Genomic DNA, 19,404 nt, shown 5'->3' on the forward strand with positions numbered 1-19,404 from the left:
ACCAGGGGATTGGAGAGTGGCGAATATCGTGCCCCTGTTCAAAAAAGGGACTAGGGATAACCCTGGGAATTACAGGCCAGTTAGTCTTACTTCGGTGCTAGGCAAAGTAATGGAAAGGATAGGATTTCTGAGCATCTGGAAAGACACTGCTTGATTAGGGATAGTCAGCACGGATTTGTGAGGGGTAGGTCTTGCCTTACAAGTCTTATTGAATTCTTTGAGGAGGTGACCAAGCATGTGGATGAAGGTAAAGCAGTAGATGTAGTGTACATGGATTTTAGTAAGGCATTTGATAAGGTTCCCCATGGTAGGCTTATGCAGAAAGTAAGGAGGCATGGGATAGTGGGAAATTTGGCCAGTTGGATAACAAACTGGCTAACCGATAGAAGTCAGAGAGTGGTGGTGGATGGCAAATATTCAGCCTGGATCGCAGTTACCAGTGGCATACCACAGGGATCAGTTCTGGGTCCTCTGCTGTTTGTGATTTTCATTAATGACTTGGATGAGGGAGTTGAAGGGTGGGTCAGTAAATTTGCAGACGATACGAAGATTGGTGGAGTTGTGGATAGTGAAGAGGGCTGTTGTCGGCTGCAAAGAGACATAGATAGGTTGCAGAGCTTGGCTGAGAAGTGGCAGATGGAGTTTAACCATGAAAAGTGTGAGGTTGTCCATTTTGGAAGGACAAATATGAATGCGGAATACAGGGTTATTACGAATATGAATGCGGAATACAGGTTCTTGACAATGTGGAGTAGTAGAGAGATCTTGGGTCGATGTTCATACATCTTTGAAAGTTGCCACTCAAGTGGATAGAGCTGTGAAGAAGGCCTGTGGTGTGCTAGCGTTCATTAACAGAGGGATTGAATTTAAGAGCCGTGAGGTGATGGTGCAGCTGTACAAAACCTTGGTACGGCCACATTTGGAGTACTGTGTACAGTTCTGGTCACCTCATTTTAGGAAGGATGTGGAAGCTTTGGAAAAGGTGCAAAGTAGATTTACCAGGATGTTGCCTGGAATGGAGAGTAGGTCTTACGAGGAAAGGTTGAGGGTGCTAGGCCTTTTCTCATTAGAACGGAGAAGGATGAGGGGCGACTTGATAGAGGTTTATAAGATGATCAGGGGAGTAGATAGAGTAGACAGTCAGAGACTTTTTCCCCGGGTGGAACAAACCATTACAAGGGGACATAAATTTAAGGTGAATGGTGGAAGATATAGGGGGGCTGTCAGAGGTAGGTTCTTTACCCAGAGAGTAGTGGGGGCATGGAATGCACTGCCTGTGGAAGTAGTTGAGTCATAAACATTAGGGACATTCAAGCAGCTATTGGATAGGTACATGGATTACAGTAGAATGATATAGTGTAGATTTATTTGTTCTTAAGGGCAGCACAGTAGCATTGTGGATAGCACAATTGCTTCACTGCTCCAGGGTCCCAGGTTCGATTCCGGCTTGGGTCACTGTCTGTGCGGAGTCTGCACATCCTCCCCGTGTGTGCGTAGGTTTCCTCCGGGTGCTCCGGTTTCCTCCCACAGTCCAAAGATGTGCAGGTTAGGTGGATTGGCCATGAGAAATTGCCCTTAGTGTCCAAAATTGCCCTTAGAGTTGGGTGGGGTTACTGGGTTTTGGGGATAAGGTGGAGGTGTTGACCTTGGGTAGGGTGCTCTTTCCAAGAGCGGGTGCAGACTCGATGGGCTGAATGGCCTCCTTCTGCACTGTAAATTCTATGATAATCTATGATTAATCTAGGACAAAGGTTCGGCACAACATCGTGGGCCGAAGGGCCTGTTCTGTGCTGTATTTTTCTATGTTCTACTACCTACCTTAAACTAACCTGTCTCTCTTCCACAGGAGCCAATGTCTTGGCTCAAGCTTCTGATGGTGTGTCTGTGTTATTTGAGGCTGCTACAGTTGCAAACTCAGAATGCCTGGCACTCCTGTTGGAATATGGGGCTGATGCCAATGTTCCCAAAATCTCTGGTCACCTGCCCATTCACAGGGCATCATACAGAGGGCACTATCAGTAAGTCTGAGGAAAATATATTGGGCAGAGCACAGCTACAATGGTGATTTTCTTTTTTGCATTTTGAATAAAAACTTCACAAGAAATTGTAATGCCATTTTTTGAAAATGTTTGTTAATGTTAAAATACGGTGACTGTAGGTCAGTGATTAATAGTGGAGTTGGCCCCCCTGCCCCCCAATCCAACTATCCACCTCCCAATTTGACCACACATTCCCCTCACTCATCCAGCATCTCACCCCAAGTGGATGGGTGCCTACCCCCCCACCCATCCACTCAACACCCCCATCCACCCAACACCCCTCCATCCACACAACACCCCCCCACCCACTCACCCATCCATACAACACCCCCCACCCACTCACCCATCCACCCAACACCCCTCCATCCACACAACATCCCCCCTCCATCCACTCACCCATCCACTCAACACCCCCCCACCCACTCACCCATCCATACAACACCCCCCACCCACTCACCCATCCACCCAACACCCCTCCATCCACACAACATCCCCCCTCCATCCACTCACCCATCCATTCAACACCCCACTCACTCACCCATCCACTCAACATTGCCCCCCCCCCCCCTCCATCCACTCACTCACCAATGCACTAAATCCCTTCGCACCTTTACAATGTTACCTGGTGCTGTAAAAGTGGGGATTGGCCTTTCCGCTGCTCCATTGCTCTCTGTGGATATAATGGTAGCAGCTGGGACAGGATGACAAGATCGGGCTGTAATAACCCCACAGCCAGCGGTGATCACCCCTTCATTGCCACTGACTGGAAAATCTGACTCAATGTTTTAGGTCAATGACCTTTCATCAGAACTCTACCTGTGGTGTAATGCTCCACCAGGAGTCCCAGCTGGGAACAGTTTATTTTGTAAAATAGAAACAGAAGGTGTTGGAAAAACACAGCAGACTTGGCAGCATCTGTGGAGAGAGAAACAGAGTTAATGATTCAAGTCGGTATGACTGCTAAAGAGAGGGAGAAATGTAATGGATTATATGCTGTTTAAGAGGGAATGGAACAAGTGGAGCAAAGTTGAAGGTGGGAGCTAGGAGAGATTGCAACAAAATGTTTCGGGCACAATAGAGAGAGAGTGTTAATGGCAGTGTGAAGGCATAAAGTAAAGATAGCAGAGTATGTAATGCAGAGTGTGAAGGCATAAAGTAAAGATAGCAGAGTATGTTAGTAGGTGAACAAAGGTCAATGCTCATTGAAAGCAAAACTGACAAACAAGTGATGGATGGCGCAATGGCAAGGGCGGGGCTCATTTGCATTAGGACAAAAACATTTTTGGTTTGCAAAAAAAAGAGAAAAGTCACAAAGTTGTTGAACTCAATGTTGTGTCCTGAGGGCTGTAAGGTGCCCAATTGGAAGAGGAGGTGCTGATTCTCCAGGTTGCATTGGGTTTCACTGAAACATTGCAGCAGGCCAAGAACAGACATGTGGGCATGACAGCAAGATGCTGAGTTGAAATGGTGAGCGACAGGAAGGTTAGGGTCATGCTTGCAGTTGAACAAAGATATTCCACAAAGCGATCACCCAGTCTACATTTAGTCTCCCCAGTGTAGTCTGCATTGGGAGCAGTGAATACATTAGACCAGATTGAAGGAGGTGCAAGTGAAATGTTGCCTCACCTGAAAGAAATGTTTGGGGCATTGGGCTGTGAGGAGGAAGGAGGTAAAGAGTCAAGTGTTGCACCTTCTGCAATTGCAAGAGAAGGTGTCGTGGGAATGGGGACGAGGTGATGGATGGAGGATGTGGAATTCTGACAGTGGGGATGAGCAGAAGATGTGTTTTGTGCTGTTTCTCTCTCTACAGATGCTGCCAGACCTGTTGAGTATTTCTAACACCTTCTGTTTTTAGTTTAGGTTTCCAGCATCCGCAATATTTTGCTTTCATTTTATGTTTGTTTGTTTTGTACCTTCACACTCTCTTTCCCCTTTGGGGAATAGTGGAGAAGGTTTGGAAGGATCAACAGGCTGATTTATCAGTCTGTTGAACCACATCATAGACATTCCTTCCATGGCCAAAAAGCCCGGGTTGTCTTTTGAACCCAGAGTCTCTGGCTCCAAGGTAGGGGCAGGGGCGCTATCTCCTGAACCACAAGATCTCCACAACTGGGAACCGGCAAAGCACCTTATCATCAGCCACTGTCAGAGCTCCATTCAAAAACCATGCAAAACATGTCACCTATCTACACTGCTTCTAAATAAAAGACTCATTCTTAAATAGTTGGGAATATCTGTCTTGGACCCATTTTTAAATGGGAGATATTATTGATATTATTGTCACATTTGCACATCCTGTGTTAATCTTCCAGGTCAAGTGGCACATTTAGAAAACATACCCTCGGAGTAGCCCGATGACCCAGGACAATGCCAGGTGTAAGCATTTTTCAGATAGGAAAGTAATAATGGCATCATTCCAACTTTTGCATTTCAGTAGAGTTTCCTGCTGTCACTTATCCCTGTTTACATTCCCACTATATTGCATCAGCTGATGGCTGGAAGTGGAATTAGCAAATTCTGCAGTAGCTTGCAAACCCCGTGATGTATTCAGACTCCATCACCACCCTGGCAAGAGAAGTCAGATCATGTCTAACTATAGCTGACAGTGAGAGAACAGTGCACGTGCTGCAGCTTTATAACACTGGGAGCCTGAAGTCGGTGGGCTTATGTAAACAAAACCGAATAAGGGAACTTCCTTTCAGCTTCTGTGTTCAGTTTAATATGAAATAAAAGCACAAATTGCTGGAAATTACAATTTGTTGCTCAACATCTGTGGTTAAAAAATGAACAGGTGCGCAGTGGTTAGCACTGCTGCCTCACGGCTCCGAGGACCCGGGTTCGATCCCGGCCCCGGGTCACTGTCCATGTGGCGTTTGCACATTCTCCCCGTGTCTGCGTGGGTCTCACCCCCACAACCCAGAGATGTGCAGGGTAGGTGGATTGGCCACACTAAATTGCCCCTTAATTGGAAAAAAAAGAATTGGGTACTCTAAATTTAATCTAAATTTAATCTAAATAAAAAAAGTGAACAGGTAAATGTTTAAATTGCAGACCCTTTGCCTGAAGGGTACAAATCTGAAATATTAATTTCATCTGTCTCCTTTTTTAGTACCAGTGGATCCACTATGTATTTCTGGAATTTTATTTTTATTTCCAATTTCTGTGATTTGCAGCTTTTCACAATTACTAAAATGTATCATTGCCTGGTTTACCATAGATCAGTGAAGCAGTTAATTCCTGTGACGGATTACTCTGCTATTAAGGAGAGTGGGATAAGTCCAGTGCATTCTGCAGCAGCAGGTGGCCAGCAGGAATGCCTCAAGTTGCTTCTGCAGTTCCACTTTGATGTCAATTTCATGCTCAGTCACAGGCTTCGCAGAGGTTATGATGACCACAGAAAATCTGCTCTCTATTTTGCCGTGTCAAATAATGATGTCTTCTCCGCTCGGCTCCTCCTGGAGGCTGGAGCCTTACCCAATCAAGATCCCATCAACTGTCTCCAGCTTGCTCTGAGACTGGGCAACTATGAACTCATAAACCTGCTTCTTCGGCATGGAGCCAATGTAAATTACTATTGCAGAGTGAACACAACTCACTTCCCGTCTGCACTGCAGTATGCATTAAATGATGAAGTTATGTTGCGGATGTTGTTCAGTTATGGGTACGACATCCATCGCTGCTTCGATTGTCCACATGAAAACAAAATTCATCCCCTGTTTTCCTCTGAAGGATGGACACCTTCAGTCATTAAAGACAACATGGTAGGTACCGGATTAGTCTGCATATTTCATTCAATGTCAGGGTAACTGGGCACTTTACAATGGCTTTGAGACCCCTGGTCAATCACTATTAGAATCACAGAATCATAGAATTTACGGTGCAGAAGGACGCCATTTGGAAAGGTCACCCTACCTAAACCCACACCTCCACCCTATCCCCGTAACGCAGTAACCCCACCTAACCTTTTTGGACACTAAGGGCAATTTAGCATGACCAATCCACCTAACCTGCACATCTTTGGACTGTAGGTGGAAACCAGAGCACCCGGAGAAAACCCACGCAGACACGGGGAGAACGTGCAGACTCCACACAGACAGTGACCCAAGCCAGAAATCAAACCTGGGACCCTATGAAGCGACTGTGCTAACCACTGTGCTACCATGACGCCCTTGATCGAGTTTTTTGAGGGGGTGACAAAGATGATTGATGAGGGGAGGGTGGGGGATGTTGTTTACATGGACTTCAGTAAAGCCTTTGACAAGGTGCCACTTGGCAGACTGGTACAAAAGGTGAAGTGACACGGGATCAGAGATGACGTGGTAAGATGGATACTGAACTGGCTAGGTCACAGAAGGCAAAGGGTAGCAGTTGAAGGGTGTTTTTCTGATGGAAGGTTGTGACTAGTGGTGTTCCGCAGGGATCGGTGCTGGGGCCTCTGTTGTTAGTAGTATACATCGACGATTTGGAGGAAAATGTAGCCAGTCTGATTAGTAATTTTGTGGATGACACCAAGGTTGGTGGAGTGGCAGAGTGTTGAGGATTGTCAGAAGATACAGCAGGACATGGATAAGTTGGAGACTTGGGCAGAGAAATGGCAAATGGAGTTTTATCCGAACAAATGTGAGATAATGCATTTTGTATTAGGTAGGTCTAACATAGAGGGGAAATATATCGTAAATGGCAAAACTCTTAGGAATATAGAAAGTCAGAGAGATCTGGGCGTACATGTCCACAGATCTTTGAAGGTGGCAACACAAGTGGACAAGGTAGTCAAGAAAGCATACGGAATGCTTGCCTACATTGGACGGGGCATTGAGCATAAAATCTGGCAAGTCATGCTGCAATTGTATAGAACCTAGGTAAGGCCGCACTTGGATTATTGCGCATGATTCTGGTCACCACACTACCAGAAGGATGTGAAGGCTTTGGAGAGGGTGCAGAGGAGATTTAACCAGGATGTTGCCTGGTCTGGACGGTGTTAGCTATGTGGAGAGGCTGAATGTACTCGGACCGTTTTCATTAGAAAGACGGAGCTTTACATATTTGCCAACATCCTGCAGTCATTAGTGTTAACCTTTATTAAAGTAAACCGGGTAACTCTTTCTGGTGAACGCATATGTGCAGTTGAACAAAGAAACTGGGAATCTTCTAATCAGCTGCAAGTCCCATGCACATAGTCCTGACTTTCCAGTTTGCCAACTGAGGAGTTGATATCTTCTTTCTTTTCATTTATTTGTTTGGTACGATGAAATCTGTCCACATGTCGAATAGACATTCTAAGCACCCATTGAAGCAAATGGACTTTGGCAGTCAGCACCTTACTGGTTGAGAACTGTCCTGCTTCAGGTGCGTGGTGGCTGACCAGTGGGATACAATGGTTCCTCCAAAAATTGGCAACAGCTGGTAGGACCAGTTGAGTTGGGCTTATCACTCGGAAGTACTGTCTCCTGTGTTGTGTTAATACTCTGCAGTTAAACTGGAATGTCCTCTCCAGGGTGTAACCTGGGCAAAATCTATGGACTGCTCAAATGTCAGGGCTCTCCTCCTGACTTTCCTTAGTGTTGGGTGGGGTTGCTGGGTTATGGGGATAGGGTGGCGGTGTGGACTTGGGTAGGGTGCTCTTTCCAAGAGCCAGTGCAGACTCGATGGGCCAAATGGCCTCCATCTGCACGGTAAATTCTATGAATTCCCTAGTTGAGTCCAAAGAAATGTCAAGAATTGTGTTTGGCATCAGCTTTGTTGGAGGAGTTACTGGAAAACTGACATGTTTGGACATTAGTTAGGGGCAGTACTGTGGTTAGAACTGTTGCCTCACGGTGCCGAGGACCTGGGTTCGATCCCGGCCCCGGGTCACTGTCCATGTGGGATTTGCACCCTTACAACCCCAAAATGTGCAGGATAGATAGACTGGTCACGCTAAATTGCCCCTTAGTTGGGAACAAATATTTTCAAAATTTTTTAAATTAAAATTTAGAGTACCCAATTAATTTTTTCAAATTAAGGGGCAATTTTAGCATGGCCAATCCATCTACCCTGCACATCTTTGGGTTGTGGGGGCGAAACCCACGCAAACCTGGGGAGAATGTGCAAACTCCACACGGACAGTGACCCAGAGTCGGGATCGAACCTGGAACCTTGGCACCGTGAGGCTGCAGTGCTAACCACTGCGCCACCGTGCTGCCCAGGGTTTTCTAAATTTATTTTAAAAGAATGTTTGGACATCAGTCTGTCTCTGGGCTCCATTCCAGATATTTTGCCAGTCTTTATCCCTTAGCCTTTTGACACTTGAGTTATCCGCAAGGCAATGGGGCTATTTGGCTGGGAGTTTGGTTCATGGGTAAAAAGCATGTCCACGTGCCAGTGTCCAAGGTCAAACTTTCTCTGAAGTCTGAGGCCACGAGGGACTCTTATCTTATGTTCTTACCTACCTTCCAGAAGTTCTGATTTTTGATCAGGATACTTTGTGCACCCATAGCCACAAAGTGAGTACATGTATTGATGAAGTTTTGAACTCCAGATTCTGGGTTAATTTAGTTGATCTCAGCCAAAAAAAGGCAAGTCATTTCCATGGCTTTGGACAAGGGAGGGGAAGATCTTTCAGGACTTTCAAACCTGCTTGTCCTGATGTAACCTCTGCTGGAAAGTGTATGTGGGCACACGAGGGGAGGACAGGATGCATCTTCCCCGGCATAATTGATCTGCCGCCTGCAGTTCCCACTCAGTCTCTTGTCTGATGAATCAACACTGCTCAGTGCTGAAACTGTGTTAATAGTGGAAAGATTTCATTCTTCAGTACCAAAATATTTTAACTTGAAACACAGAAATTCACCAAAATGGTAATGAATTTTAAAAGCTGGACTGCTGAGGTACAAAATAGATTCCTGAACACAAACCTCTGGAACTTCTGGAGTACCCTGGTGCACTGACTTGAATATTCCAACCATGCCTTCACTCAAGCAAATATTTACTCTATGGGAATTCAGCTTCAGCCATTGCTTTTTTGCTGTAATTTGAAAAGGTGATAACAATCCATTGACTTCTTTGAAAACAGTTAAGATGTCAGCAGTGGGGGAGGGGTAAAATGGAGGCAGGGGAGCCGAGGAGCTGGAAGATTGGGGGGGCGGGGGTTATGTATTTAAGTTGTTTTACTTATTTGCATCTCTGTTTGCTTGTTTTGTTTTATGGCTGTGTTTGATATGTATATATATAAATGCATCAATAAAATATGTTTCAACAAAAGGAAGAAAACAATCCATGACTCAAAATTAATACAAATATTATTTAATCTTTTGAATTTTTATTTCAGTTTTGTGAAGTAATTACATTAAACTGGTTAAAGCACCTCTCTGGGAAAGTGATCCGTGTGATGTTGGATTATGTGGCTTACGTTCGTTTCTGCTCTAAACTAAAAGCCACACTTAAACAACAATGTGAATGGCCAGAAATCAGACATATCCTGAGTAAGTTCTTGATCATTTGGTCTCAATGTCTTTGGTAATCAGTAATGAATATTAGAATTGCCAGGACACATTAAGGGTACATTTCTACTGTCAACCTAGTACCATGTAAACTAGTTTCAAAATACCAAAATTGCAGTATAAATTTCAAAGTTGAACCCAACCCCTCAGGTGTCAAACCTGTTTTAACATGTTCATTGGAGCCCCTTGGGACTTAAATCTCCTTAGAATTAATTTAGAATGCGGATGTTTGCACCCAAGTTCTGAATAATGTTACAATCTCAGTGAGGTTGAAACTTTTAAAAAATGAATTAAAACTCAAGTTATTAACTGAAAAAGATTATGCCACAAGATTTCCCAATTTAAACAACAAAACAACTATTTCATAAACACATATATACTTTAAACCCCAAAATCACAACAGACCACTTAAGTTCTACTTTTATTATTATCCAAGAGTTCCTCTGTACTTTCTAGGATCTTGCTGGTTACTTCACTTCACCTGGGACCAAATCAAGGTGTGCTACAGCTCTCAGGAAGTCACTTTTATTCTCCTCCGTGTTCCCACTATTCTCGTAGCATGAGATTTCTTGGGGTCCTTTCACTAGTACCCGGCTAGGTGACCCTCCAATGGCCCAAAGTATCGTATGTTGGGCGGATTTGTAAATGTGTTTTGAAAAGTTGGAGGAAAACTAGAACCCTTGGGGAGTCTGTTCTTCCACATCCTCCAAATGTTATGCCGATTGCATATGTTATGCCGATTGCATAACAACATAGCCATAAACACATCAAGAGCACAACACTGACATCTTGACAAGTAGACCAATATAACAACATGGATAATAACCTGGACTATAAGAGAAACAAATGCCAAATGGCTACCTAATATATTCCCACCCCCACCAAACATCCTACCAGTTTCAGGTGTCATGTTACGACAAATAATTTCCTTGATAAAACACAAAAGATACCATAATGTTCCCGCAGGAAGTTCCTGATTGGTGGGTGTGTCCAGAACCAGGGGTTACAGTCTGAGGATACGGGGCAGACCATTTAGGACAGAGGGGAGGAGAAATTTCTTCACCCAGAGAGCGATAAGCCTGTGGAACTCATTCCCACAGAAAGTGGTTGAGGCCAAAACATTGTGGGCAGGATTCTCCATCCTGCCAGACCCGTTTACTGGCGCGGCGCGCCCCTGCCAACAGGATACTTCATCCCGGCAGCCAGCCAATGGGGTTTCCCATTGTGGCCAACCCCACACCATCGGAAATCAGCGGGCGTGAGTGCACTGCCGGCGAAGCGGAGGATCTTGCCAACGGACAATCTCTTCTTGAATGTTTTCAAGAAGCAGCTAGATATATAGCACATATGGCAAAGGGGATCCAAGGATATGGGGAAAGGCAGGATTAGGCTATTGAGTTGGATGATCAGCTATGATCATAATGAATGGCGGGACAGGGTGGAAGGACCAAATGGCCTCCTCCTGCTCCTAGTTTTTATGTTTCTGTAACTGTCTCTTTTTTTTTAAACTTCGAGTCCCCAATTCATTTTTTTCAATTAAAGGGCAAATTTTAGCTTGGCCAATGCACCTAGTCTGCACATCTTTGGGGTGTGGAGACCAAACCTGCGCAAACACGGGGAGAATGTGCAAACTCCACACGCGTTTGATAAAGTTTCCCATGGCAGGTTGATGGAAAAAGTGAAGTCGTATGGGGTTCAGGGTGTACTAGCTAGATTGATAAAGAACTGGCTGGGCAACAGGAGACAGAGAGTAGTGGTGGAAGGGTGTGTCTCAAAATGGAGAAAGGTGATTAGTGGTGTTCCACAGGGATCCATGCTCGGACCATTGTTGTTTGTGATATACATAAATGATCTGGACGAAGGTATAGGTGGTCTGATTAGCAAGTTTGCAGATGATACTAAGATTGGTGGAGTTGCAGATAGCGAGGAGGACTGTCAGAGAATACAGCAAAATATAGATAGATTGGAGAATTGGGCAGAGAAATGGCAGATGGAGTTCAATCCAGGCAAATGTGAGATGATGCATTTTGGAAGATCTAATTCAAGAGCGGACTATATGGTCAATGGAAGCGTCCTGGGGAAAATTGATGTACAGAGAGATCTGGGAGTTCAGGTCCATTGTACCCTGAAGGTAGCAACGCAGGTCGATAGAGTGGTCAAGAAGGCATACAGAATGCTTGCCTTCATCGGATGGGGTATTGAGTACAAAAGTCGGCAGGTCATGTTACAGTTGTATAGGATTTTGTTTAGGCCACATTTGGAATACTGAGTGCAGTTCTGGTCGCCACAAACCAGAAGGATGTGGATGCTTTAGAGAGGGTGTAGAGGAGGTTCACCAGGATGTTGCCTGGTATGGAGGGTGCTAGCTGTGAAGAAAGGTTGAGTAGATTAGGATTGTTTTCGTTGGAAAGACGGAGGTTGAGGGGGGACCTGATTGAGGTCTACAAAATTATGAGAGGTATGGACAGGGTGGATAGCAACAAGCTTTTTCCAAGAGTGGGGGTGTCAATTACAAAGGGTCACGATTTCAAGGTGAGAGGGGGAAAGTTTAAGGGAGATGTGCGTGGAAAGTTTTTTTAAATTTAAAAAAAATATTTATTAAAGTTTTTTTACCAACACAATTTTTTTCCCCTTACAAACAATAACCCCCCCCCTCCGTAACAAAATAACACGAAATTGCACTGAGCAAGATATATACATGGCAAAATGGTATATTTACATAACTTTATGCACTGGCTCTCTCCCGCACGTGCCAGTTTCCCCCACCCTTCATGTTATCTCCTGCTCCTTCATCCCCCCAAGCAATCCCCCATTCCCCCACCCCCCCAGGGTTGCTGCTGCTGCTGACCGACCTTCCTCTAACGCTCCGCGAGATAGTCTAGGAACGGTTGCCACCGCCTGTAGAACCCCTACACAGACCCTCTCAAGGCAAACTTGATCCTCTCCAGCTTTATGAACCCAGCCATGTCGTTTATACAGGCCTCTCGCTGGGGGGCTTCGCCTCCTTCCACATTAGCAAGATCCTTCGCCGGGCTACTAGGGACGCAAAGGCCAGAATGCCGGCCTCTTTCGCCTCCTGCACTCCCGGCTCGTCCACTACTCCAAATATTGCTAGCCCCCAGCTTGGCTTGACCCGGACTTTCACCACCTGAGATATTGCTCCCGCCACTCCTCTCCAGAACCCCTCCAGTGCCGGGCATGACCAAAACATATGGAGATGGTTCGCCGGACTCCCTGAACACCTTCCGCATCTGTCCTCTACCCCAAAGAACCGACTCAACCTTGCCCCCGTCAAGTGCGCTCTGTGAACCACCTTAAATTGGATCAGGCTGAGCCTGGCACATGAGGAGGAGGAATTAACCCTACCTAGGGCATCAGCCCACAGACCTTCCTCGATCTCCTCCCCCAGCTCCTCCTCCCATTTACCCTTCAATTCTTCTGCTAACGCTTCCCCCTCTTCTTTCATTTCTTGGTGTAGTGCCGACACCTTGCCCTCCCCGACCCATACACCCGAGATCACCCGGTCTTGAATTTCTTGTGCCGGGAGCAACGGGAATTCCCTGACCTGTCGCCTCACAAAAGCCCTCACCTACATATATCTAAATGCATTTCCCGGGGGTAGCTCAAACTTCTCCTCCAGTGCCCCGAGGCTCGCAAATGTCCCGTCAATGAACAGGTCCCCCATTCTTCTAATCCCCGCCCGATGCCAGCCCTGGAACCCCCCGTCCATCTTCCCCAGGACAAACCGGTGGTTACCCCTGATCGGGGACCACACCGAGGCTCCCACTGCACTCCTGTGCCGTCTCCACTGGCCCCAGATCCTTAACGTTGCCGCCACCACCGTCTTGTGGTATACTTTGATGGCGAGAATGGCAGCGGTGCCGTCACCAACGCCCCCAAGCTCATTCCTTTACAGGACGCCATCTCCATCATCTTCCTTGCCGCCCCCTCTCCCTCCATAACCCACTTGCGGATCATCGCCACATTTGCTGCCCAGTAGTAGCTCCCTAGGTTTGGCAGCGCCAACCCTCCTCGGTCCCTGCTGCGTTCCAGGAACCCTCTCCTTACCCTCGGGGTCTTATTCGCCCACACAAACCCCATAATACTCCTACCTACTCTCTTGAAAAAGCCCTTGGTGATCACGATGGGAAGGCACTGAAACACAAACAAAAACCTCGGAAGGACCACCATTTTGACCGACTGCACTCTACCCGCCAGCGAGAGCAGTAACATGTCCCATCTTTTGAAGTCCTCCTCCATTTGGTCCACCAACCTCGTCAGATTCAGTTTATGTAGGGTCCCCCAGCTCCTGGCTATCTGGATCCCCAGATACCGAAAACTCCCCACCGCCCTCCTCAGCGGTAGGTCCCCTATCCCTCTTTCTTGGTCCCCTGCCTGTAATACAAAAAGCTCACTCTTCCCTACATTGAGCTTATAGCCCGAGAACTCCCCAAACTCCCTAAGAGTCTGCATGACCTCCACCCTCCCCTCCATTGGGTCCGCCACGTACAGCAACAGGTCATCCGCATATAGCGACACCCGATGCTCTTCTCCCTCTCGGACCACCCCCCTCCATTTATTAGACTCCCTCAGTGATATGGCCAAGGGTTCGATTGCCAATGCAAACAACAGGGGGGACAGGGGGCACCCCTGCCTCGTTCCTCGGTACAGCCGAAAGTACTCCGACCTCCGCCGGTTTGTCACTACACTCGCCACCGGGGCTCTGTAAAGGAGCTTAACCCAGCTGATAAACCCTCCCCCGAACCCAAACCTATGCAGCACCTCCCAGAGGTACTCCCACTCTACTCGGTCAAAGGCCTTTTCCGGGTCCAAAGCTGCCACTATCTCCGCCTCTCCCTCCTCCGATGGCATCATTATCACTTTTAAGAGCCGCCGCACATTAGTGTTTAATTGCCTGCCCTTTACGAATCCCGTCTGGTCCTCATGAATCACCCCCGGGACACAATCCTCAATCCTTGTGGCCAGCACTTTTGCCAATAACTTAGCGTCCACATTGAGGAGCAAGATCGGCCTGTACGATCCACATTGCAGTGGGTCGTTGTCTCGCTTTAGAATCAAGGAAATTGTCGCCTCCGACATTGTCGGGGGCAGGGTCCCCACCTCTCTTGCCTCGTTAAAGGTCCTCACTAGTAGCGGGGCCAACAGATCTATGTACTTTCTGTAGAATTCCACCGGGAACCCGTCTGGCCCCGGGGCCTTCCCCGCCTGCATACTCCCCAAACCCTTGCTCAGCTCCTCCAACCCGATTGGTGCCCCCAAACCAGCCACCTCTTGCTCCTCCACCCTCGGGAACCTCAGTTGGCCTAGGAATCGTCTCATCCCCTCTTCCCCCCCTGGGGGCTGGGATCTGTACAGCTCTTCATAGAAGGCTTTGAATACCTTGTTTATTTTCGTTACACTCCGAACCGTGGCTCCCCTTCCATCTTTGATTCCCCCTATTTCCCTTGCTGCCGTCCTCTTACGGAGCTGGTGTGCCAGCATCCGACTAGCCTTTTCCCCGTACTCGTAGCTCGCCCCCTGCGCCTTCCTCCACTGTGCCTCCGCCTTCCCTGTGGTCAACAGGTCAAACTCCGTCTGGAGCCGTCGTCTTTCCCCAAGTAATCTTCCCTCCAGGGCCTCGGCGTATCTCCTGTCCACTCTCAAAATCTCCCCCACTAACCTCTCCCTTTCCATGCCCTCTGTCTTCTCCCTATGAGCCCTGATGGAGATTAGCTCTCCCCTGATCACAGCCTTCGACGCCTCCCATACCAACCCCACTCGCACCTCCCCGTTGTCGTTGGCCTCCAAGTACCTTTCGATACACCCCCTCACCTTCCCACACACCACCTCATCTGCCAGCAGTCCCACATCCAGCCGCCACAGCGGGCGTTGGTCCCTCTCCTCTCACAACCCCATTTCCACCCAGTGCGGGGCATGGTCCGAAACGGCTATAGCCGAATACTCTGTCCCCTCCACCCTCGGGATGAGCGCCCTGCCCAGAACAAAGAAATCTATCCGGGAGTAGGCTTTGTGTACGTGGGAGAAGAAAGAAAATTCCCTGGCCTGCGGTCTTACAAACCTCCATGGGTCCACTCCCCCCATCTGATCCATAAACCCCCTGAGCACCTTGGCCACCGCCGGCCTCTTTCTCGTCCTTGATCTGGAGCGATCCAGTGCTGGGTCCAGCACCGTATTGAAGTCCCCTCCCATTATCAGGCCTCCTACCTCCAGGTCCGGAATGCGCCCCAACATGCGCTTCATGAATCCAGCATCATCCCAGTTCAGGGCATATACATTTACCAACACCACCCACGTCCCTTGCAACCTACCATCACATATCTCCCTCCATTATCCACTACGATAGTCTTGGCCTCAAATGACATATGTTTTCCCACCAAAATTGCCACCCCTCTATTTTTCGCGTCCAGTCCCGTGTGAAATACCTGTCCTACCCATCCCCTTCTTAACCTGACCTGGTCCGCCACCTTCAAGTGTGTCTCTTGGAGCATAGCCACGTCTGCCTTCAGTCCCTTCAAGTGCGCGAACACTCAAGCCCTCTTCACCGGCCCATTCAGGCCCCTCACGTTCCACGTTATCAGCTGGATTGGAGGGGCTCTCACCCGCCCCCCCTGCCGACTAGCCATCTCCTTTTCTGGGCCAGTCCCGTGCCCGCGTCTCCCTCACCCTCCAGTCCCCCAGCCGGGGGACCTCCGTCCTGACCACCTCTTCTGTGTCCCATTCCCTTTCGGCCAGTGCAGCAGCAACCCTTTTTCCCCCTCCTCCCCCCCTTCAGACCCCTGTCTAGCTTTTTGCTCCCCCCATATCACTCCCCTAAGGCAGCTGACACCTGCTGACCCTGGCTTCCCCCGCCGTCCCTTTGACCCCCCCCCCCCCCCGTGTGGGAGTCTCCCAATCAATCCTTCGTTCCCCTTCCCGTCTTTCTTCCCGTATGCGGGAAACCCCCCCCCCCCGGCGCTTTCCAAAGCCTGTCCCGCCCCCTCTGGCGCAGCTCCTGTCGCGGCCCAGTCTCTCTCCCCCAGCCCATATAACATTTCCTGCGCGTGATTGACCCCCTATATACAACCATCATACTTCGACCCTTAAACACCCCCCACCCTCACAAACCCTCAGTTAGAGTCCAACTTTTCAGTTTGCATAAAGGTCCACGCCTCTTCAGGCGTTTCGAAGTAGTAATGTTGGTCCTTGTATGTAACCCACAGTCGCGCTGGCTGCAACATTCCAAATTTCACTCCTTTCCGATGCAGCACCGCTTTGGCCCGGTTGAAACCCGCTCTCCGCTTGGCAACCTCCGTGCTCCAGTCCGGGTATATTCGGATCTCTGCATTGTCCCACTTGCTACTCCTCTCCTTCTTGGCCCATTTCAGGACCCTCTCTCTGTCCATAAACCGGTGAAATCTCACCACCATCGCCCTTGGCGGCTCAGTTGCCTTGGGCTTCCTCGGCAGCACCCGTTGCGCCCCGTCCAGCTCCAGCGCCCTCGAAGGGGCCTCCGCGCCCATCATCGCCCCGATCATCGTGCCCGCGTATGCCGCGGCATCGGCCCCCTCCACTCCTTCTGGGAGACCCAGGATCCTCAGATTATTTCTCCTCGACCTGATCTCCAGGTCTTCGAGTCTTCCCGCCCACTTCTTGTGTAGCGCCTCGTGCCGCTCCACTCTCACCGCCAGGCCCAAGAGCTCGTCCTCATTCTCACTCACTCTTTACTGGACCTCCTGGATCTTCACCTCATGGGCCTTCTGGGTTATCCCTAGTCCTTCAATTACCGCCAGCATAGGCGCCAGCATCTCCTTACGCAGCTCCTCAAAGCAGCGCTTGATGAATTCCTGCATCTCCTCTTTGTCCCCGGTCTCCGCCATTTTGCTTTTTTTCCCTCGCTTCTCCAATGCCGCTTTTTTGGCCGTTGCACTTCGGGTCCGGTCCATAAAAGTCGGTAGGGGACCTCTCTCTTCTCTTCCCCATGGGTTGTCTGTAAAAAAAATTCCGTAGCGAGCCCGAAAGGCCGTAATCGCGGGAGCTGCCGAATCGTGCGGCTTAGCTCTGCATAGCCGCAACCGGAAGTCGCGTGGAAAGTTTTTTTACGCAGTGGGTGCCTGGAACTCTTTGCCAGCGGAGGTGGTAGAGGCGGGCACAATAGCATCATTTAAGATGCATCTAGACAGATATATGAACGGGCAGGGAAGTAGATCCTTGGAAAATAGGCGACAGGTTTAGATAAAGAATCTGGATCGGCGCAGACTGGGAGGGCCGAAGGGCCTGTTCCTGTGCTGTAATTTTCTTTGTTCACACGGACAGTGACCCAGAGCCGGGATCGAACCTGGGACCTCGGTGCCACGAGGCAGCAGTGCTAACCACTGTCCCACCATGCTGCCCTAACTGTCCCTTTTCAAAGCATCACCACGAATTCAAGGCAGCTCACCACCACCTTCTCAAGAGCAATGAAGGATGGGCAAGAAATACTAGCCTAGCCAGCAATGCCCATATCCTGTGAACAAATACATTTTAATAATGTCCAACCTGAACAATGTTACTGACCATCTCCATGGTAGATGCTGGCTCAATATGATGAAAAGTGGGGACGAACACTTTCTGTAAGAAACTCCTTTCTCATCATCCAGCCTGATAAGAGATTATGTTGCCAAAAAATCTCTGATGCAAATTCAACCATTTTTAGATGTAGGAAAAGTATAAAAGACTACAGCTGCAGATTCAAGTAGAGCCCTCCTGTAGCTATGGTGCAGTTGAGGATGTTGCCAGTTTGGAATGGCTGCTGAATACACACTTGTCTACGATGAGTTTCTTTCAGACTCCAAAATACTACACCTACTGATTGGTTAACACATGTATGATGGGCCTAAGCTCTTTTGACATAGTTTAACTCCTTAGCAATCTTAATAGACAACCAAAGATTTTTGTTATTATAAAGTCAGCATTTGAACAATTACTAAATGTGAAAGCAATGCAAAGCTATTTGTATAGATTAATGCTTTTGCTTCCACAGCATTCAAAAATTAGGTGCCCCTCTTAATTGGTACACGCATCATAAAGGCACCATTTAAATCTGCTGTAGAAATCTGCCCAAATTTGTATCTTTCTGATTTTGATGTTACAAATTTAGTAAATGCTAAATTCTGGTATTTCCCGAAGCATTTTGCCTTTTGATACATCTGAGTTATATGAAACTTTGTGTGTCGAGATTTGTGGAAAGTGATGTGAACTAATTAACACTCTTTTTTAAAAAAATGTAATTCATAATCTCTTAAGTAGGTGCACATTTACGATTATTCCCTCCTTAATTCCAGAAAACCCACGTTGTTTGAAGCATCTGTGCAGGCTGAAGATCAGAAAATGCATGGGCCGGATGAGGTTGAGGTGTCCTGTATTTATGACCTTCCTGTCATTGCCCATGCGTCTTAAAGAATATATTCGCTTTAAAGAATACGACCTTTATGGTGGGCAAGAAACTTGATACATATCTGATAATCCAATTTTACATTTTAAAGATATCTTCATAGATCTGGATAATTCACAGATCTGTGCTGTGCAATATTTAATAATAAAGATTACTATTTAACTTGATCTTTCCATTAAATCAAGATACATAAATCACAATATAGATCAATCATTTCACTACCATTACCTTCATTATTTTTGAATTTAAAGAAATTAAATGGGTCTGTTGTTTCAATGTGCTGTCATTGTCACTGGATTATTTTACTGAGGAACACCAATGTCTAAAATGAAAGCAGTGAGGGGAAGAATTAAAATAAATGAGGTACATTATAAAACTGTTGGAGTCAACTGTCATTGAAAGTTCACTAAAGGACTGGCTTACCCAGCTTATTATGACAGATGTATTTTTGGTGACT

The 19,404-nt window shown here is 47.6% G+C and overlaps 1 protein-coding gene across 2 annotated transcripts in view; it reads left to right on the top strand.

Moving 5' to 3' along the window:
• Positions 1-19,304, top strand: part of asb14a (ankyrin repeat and SOCS box containing 14a) — a 50,150-nt gene extending 30,846 nt beyond the window's left edge. For both annotated transcript variants that reach the window (XM_072472437.1, XM_072472439.1), the window contains 4 exons: positions 1,847-2,018; positions 5,257-5,800; positions 9,346-9,499; positions 18,838-19,304. In XM_072472437.1, the coding sequence (XP_072328538.1) occupies positions 1,847-2,018; positions 5,257-5,800; positions 9,346-9,499; positions 18,838-19,004 (1,037 nt within the window). In that variant the 3' untranslated portion in view covers positions 19,005-19,304. The remainder of the gene's footprint in view (positions 1-1,846; positions 2,019-5,256; positions 5,801-9,345; positions 9,500-18,837) is intronic.
• The last annotated feature ends 100 nt before the right edge of the window (positions 19,305-19,404 follow it).

The sequence above is a fragment of the Scyliorhinus torazame genome, chromosome 13 (genome assembly GCF_047496885.1).
Source record: "Scyliorhinus torazame isolate Kashiwa2021f chromosome 13, sScyTor2.1, whole genome shotgun sequence".
Taxonomy (NCBI): Eukaryota; Metazoa; Chordata; class Chondrichthyes; order Carcharhiniformes; family Scyliorhinidae; genus Scyliorhinus; species Scyliorhinus torazame.